General features: G+C 38.2%; 1 protein-coding gene across 1 annotated transcript; it reads left to right on the forward strand.

The window, feature by feature from the left end:
- The first annotated feature begins 2,309 nt into the window (after window positions 1-2,309).
- Window positions 2,310-4,620, forward strand: osr1 (odd-skipped related transcription factor 1). Its single transcript, XM_005750121.1, has 2 exons — window positions 2,310-3,013; window positions 4,437-4,620. The coding sequence occupies exons 1-2, from the start codon at window positions 2,337-2,339 to the stop codon at window positions 4,567-4,569; spliced, it is 810 nt and encodes a 269-aa protein (XP_005750178.1). The 5' UTR covers window positions 2,310-2,336; the 3' UTR covers window positions 4,570-4,620.
- Window positions 4,621-4,626: the final 6 nt, after the last annotated feature.

Genomic DNA, 4,626 nt, shown 5'->3' on the forward strand with positions numbered 1-4,626 from the left:
GACATTTCATTATCCACTAAATGACCTTAGAGCCCAAACATTGTCTAAATAAAGCAGCAAATACAGCATCACTGTGAGAAATGACTGTTCTGAGGTCTGCGTACGCTGTGCAAACACAGCACAACAAGCAGTGAGGGCCTGAAAGTCTAGATTACATATCAGTTTCTAGACAATAACAAGTCTTAGATATTTCACTGAGGTAAAAAATAAAAATATTAGGTTTGTAACCTACACTGCATTGTAAAAATAAACCTGTTTCTTTACTTAAATTAACACGTTTTTATTACTTCAGTGCTTCGGTTTTGGACAATGTTACTCACATTTGAAATAGAAAGTTTAATATTTTGCATAGTTCATAAGAAATATACTTTATACATTTTGAGCTGCATTTAAAATCAACGAGCTTCATAACATTACTATTAGTAAAAGAACAAGGAAGTTTCACAGCAGTTAGTATTAGTATTAATTTGTGACTATTTCACAATATATGTTTGTTTCTTTATATGTCTGTTAATTCGTCTATTCATTCATCTATTAAAAATCTGTTTTGTAAAGTCTCTTTTCTTTGGCATGTGTAATGCTACTAACTAGTTATTCTTCTTAAATAGGTAAATGTGAAATTCCAATGTTCACAACAGAGACCCCTGAGGGGCTGAATCAGGCTGGTGGGTGTTTAGATTGGAATCTTGTGATATGCAGACAGCAAGGGTTAAAGGTGTGGAAAGGCTTAGCAGCATAGCATGTATCTTCTCTAATTACCTCCTATGTAAAAATCAATTACTTCTGCTACATGATCAGAAAGGAGCAGACCCCAGGGGGCTGTTTGAGCTTCACTGGTCCTCACTGCAACTACCTGGATGAGTAGCTTCAGGTTTGCAGTTAAGGCTTTCTATATTTTTATTTAAATTTATTCGTCTGTCAAGTTTGCATTTAGCATCTTTATTATAAACTGCACAACTGCTATTTCCAACCACTGGACTGAAAATGGCCAATAATTATAAACTATAAAACAAACTATGCAGACTCAAAAAGTTCATTCTAGATATATAATGAAATGCAAAGGTTGTCTGGCTTTTTACAAATGATCCTTCATGCATATTTCTAAAACAAATGTGTTGTCCTTATTACAGCCAAATTCCATTTTTCTCCAAATAACAGTGATTCAAATATATTTCACACGAATCCTCATTTGTGATACATTGCTCTAGCATTAATATGTGAGTAATGAGCATTCAAAGAACATAATGATAACTGTTAATGTTGATCTGACTTTCAAATTTTTAGGATTTTAAACGTTAATATTTGATGATACAGTATATTGTACGATGGAAGTGTTGTTGTTGAATGCAAAGACTGAATGATTAAATATCAAAAAATGCTAATGCGTATTGTTACAAATGAAGTAAGCAGCATTTCATGAGTAAGCAGCATTTTGATGTTGTTGACCAATGTGTTAATGGTTTTTAACCACTAATAACAGCTGATTAACTTTGTATGTATCAAAATAATATCTTTTGGTTAGTTTTCATTTTTGGAATTAAATATTCAGTTTGAAACATTGTATATTTATGGTAGTAACTGTAATTGTAACTACTACAGTTACTGTAGCGACACAAAACTTATAGTGAAGTGAAAAATATCCAAACTATACATATTTGTAAAAATTCAAATCTAAGTGAAAGGCACTTGGGTAAAAGAGCCTTATTTAAACAAGCAGTTTGAGACGAAGAGGTGAGGAGTGGTTTGTGGGTTTTGTTCATTCAGACAATGGGACTTGAAGTTCCAATGGCTTGTGTCCATCAGCGTCTGCCTCAGACAAAGATGCATTATTGTCTATTGTTATTCCAGCTGATCAAACCTGATTTAATAGCTCACAGGTATTTCTCTGGTTGAATGCTGTCATTCTGTTTCCTTGCCCTCAACACCCCCAGGCATGTACCTGGGAAGGTAACAAGAAACACCCAACCACATGTGCATGAGCTTTCAGTGTGTGTGTGTGTGTGTGTGTGTGTGTGTGTGCATACTAACACTGGTTCTATAATGAACTTTTGTTATTGTTTTACTTTTTTTCTTTGATGTTTTTGGTGAAATGTATTTTGAAAACTATGATGTACTTTAGCCAACAAATTTTTGGCCAATAATTTATGCTCTTTGCATTACATTCAAGTACATTCATTTTTTTAATCATTTCTTTTTATTAACAGATTTTTTATTTGATGAATTTAATAAATAAATGTTTATAAAGAAACAACTGTAGCTCAGTTGAAGTTTGATATTTTCATCAGCTGATATTTTTTGTCTCAATTAGACAGCCTGCTGGATTTGATTTAGCAGACATGGGGAGCAAGACTCTGCCAGCACCAGTTCCTCTCCACCCATCACTTCAGTTGGCCAACTGTTCCCTCATCCAGAGTTCAACAGGTCTTCAGCTGCCTGCAGATCATTTTCACAGCATCTACAGCTTTAGCGCCCTGCATGCCGTCCACCTTCACCAGTGGACCCTGGGGTACCCAGCTTTTGCCCTGCCCCGCTGCACCATCTCTAAGCTGCCTTCCCAGATTTCCTGTATGGCATCCATCCCCATTTTCCCTCACCTTCTGCCACCTAAGCAAGACTCGGCAGGGTTGCTACAGACCTTCAAAAACAAGCCTCGCTTTGACTTTGCCAACCTGGCAGCAGCAGCAACCAAAGAGGATCAGTTAGAGGTGGAGGACCTGAGCATGACAGTGAGCGCTAGTGCTTCTGCAGCACAGGCATCATCTCCACACCTGACCGCAGCCAGCCTGGGATGCATGCTTGATGTGACCAAACTTACTTCACCAGAGCGCAAGTCTAGTCGAGGCCGACTGCCTTCAAAGACCAAGAAAGAATTTGTCTGCAAGTTCTGTGCCCGACATTTTACCAAATCCTACAACCTTTTGATCCACGAGAGGACACACACAGATGAGAGGCCATATACATGTGATATCTGTCACAAGGCCTTCAGGAGACAGGATCACCTCAGGGACCACAGGTGAGATGCTGGTTTATCCAACTTTATCAAACCAGTTCAACACAATGGAATTAGTTTCCACTCAAATTTTGTTCACATTAACATAAATCCCAGTTTTTCTATTCATAAAGTTAACGCAACAGGTAAGGAAGTTTGTGTTTGGTCAATTATTTCTTTGTTGTAACATGTAACATGTTTCTTGGTAATAAATCGTTTACCACCCGAAAGCCAAGTTATTTCCCTTTAAATGGGGCCACATTTGTAAGCAAAATGCATTTGTGGGTTGAGCAGCAAAGTTGAGAATGTGGGTTGTGTCCATGAAAAACTTGCCAAACCTTCTCTGCCAATGCCAAACAGCTTATTGTGCTACCCTGAGAGCCAGCTGCCATAGGCAGAATCTGAACTCATCACTGAACATAATGTACCTCCACATGCTCAAGTTCTAGGTTCCTGATGTTGCCGACACCATGGTGAAGAGTTCTCATAGCAGGCCTCTTGGCAGCCCTGTGATACAGGAGATGGACTGCGTGTTTTCTAGGGACAGAGCCGTTGCCCATATTGACTGTAGACTGTAGAAGACTACCTATGGTTCCTAAGTGCTGATAGGATGAGAAAACTGTCTTCTTGTGGTATTTACTTCTTGAGATGCCCACTTAGTGGCCTGTCTTTGACAATCTTCTTTATGCGAGACTTGGCCAAGGCTGCCTTTACTGCCTCACTCCAAATAATGCTGCCACTTGGTTTTGTGGAACATTAGGTTGAAGTTGTCCTATATCACACCAATGGCACCTGATTGTCAGCACCTGGTACCAGAAGAGTCAGAAGCAGAATAAGCTGTTTGGCATTGGCAGTGAAGAACTGGCAAATAAAACCGTTTTACAACGATATAAAATTTAAGCATTGTTACAACAAAGAAATAATAGACCAAACACAAATTTCCACAACTTTTTGTGCTAAGTTTAGTATTTTCACTGCCACTATGCAAAAAACATGCTAATCCTAACAATCTTTGTCTGGATGAACAAAAACATCTCATATCTACACAATTCTTCTTCTAAACTAAAGTCTTCTAACTAAAGTTTGTGGGTGTGTTCGTGCACAGTAGTCAGTGAATATCACTCACTTCTGTGCATTGCATTACATTTGTAATACATCAGACAACTTCACAAAAGCTGCTGAAACTCCTTTTAAGCAGATAAGCTATAAGCCTTAAGCTAAAAAGTCAGATTGTGATAATGGCACTTTTAATGAGTACACAGGCTCCATAAATCTTGTTAATCACATGAAGACTGTCTGTAAACTAAGCCTGTGTGCTTTTTCTTGCTGGGTAATAATGAAAGGATGATAAAACCAGACAATTATTGCCTTTTAAATAATGATCTGAAATTTGACATAATTTTTTGGTAAACACTGACTTGCTGGAGTGTTGTGTTCCCCTCCGCAGGTACATCCATTCTAAAGAAAAGCCCTTTAAATGTCAGGAGTGTGGAAAGGGCTTCTGTCAGTCCAGGACTCTGGCCGTCCACAAAACATTACACATGCAGATCAAGGAACTGAAGCCAGCCAAGATCAAGTGATTCACTCAACAGGGACCAGGGCACTGAACGAAGACCAAAGAAAACATGAGTAAAAAA

Source organism: Pundamilia nyererei, unplaced genomic scaffold (genome assembly GCF_000239375.1).
Source record: "Pundamilia nyererei isolate P.nyererei 1_Seehausen unplaced genomic scaffold, PunNye1.0 scaffold00262, whole genome shotgun sequence".
NCBI classification, from domain to species: domain Eukaryota; kingdom Metazoa; phylum Chordata; class Actinopteri; order Cichliformes; family Cichlidae; genus Pundamilia; species Pundamilia nyererei.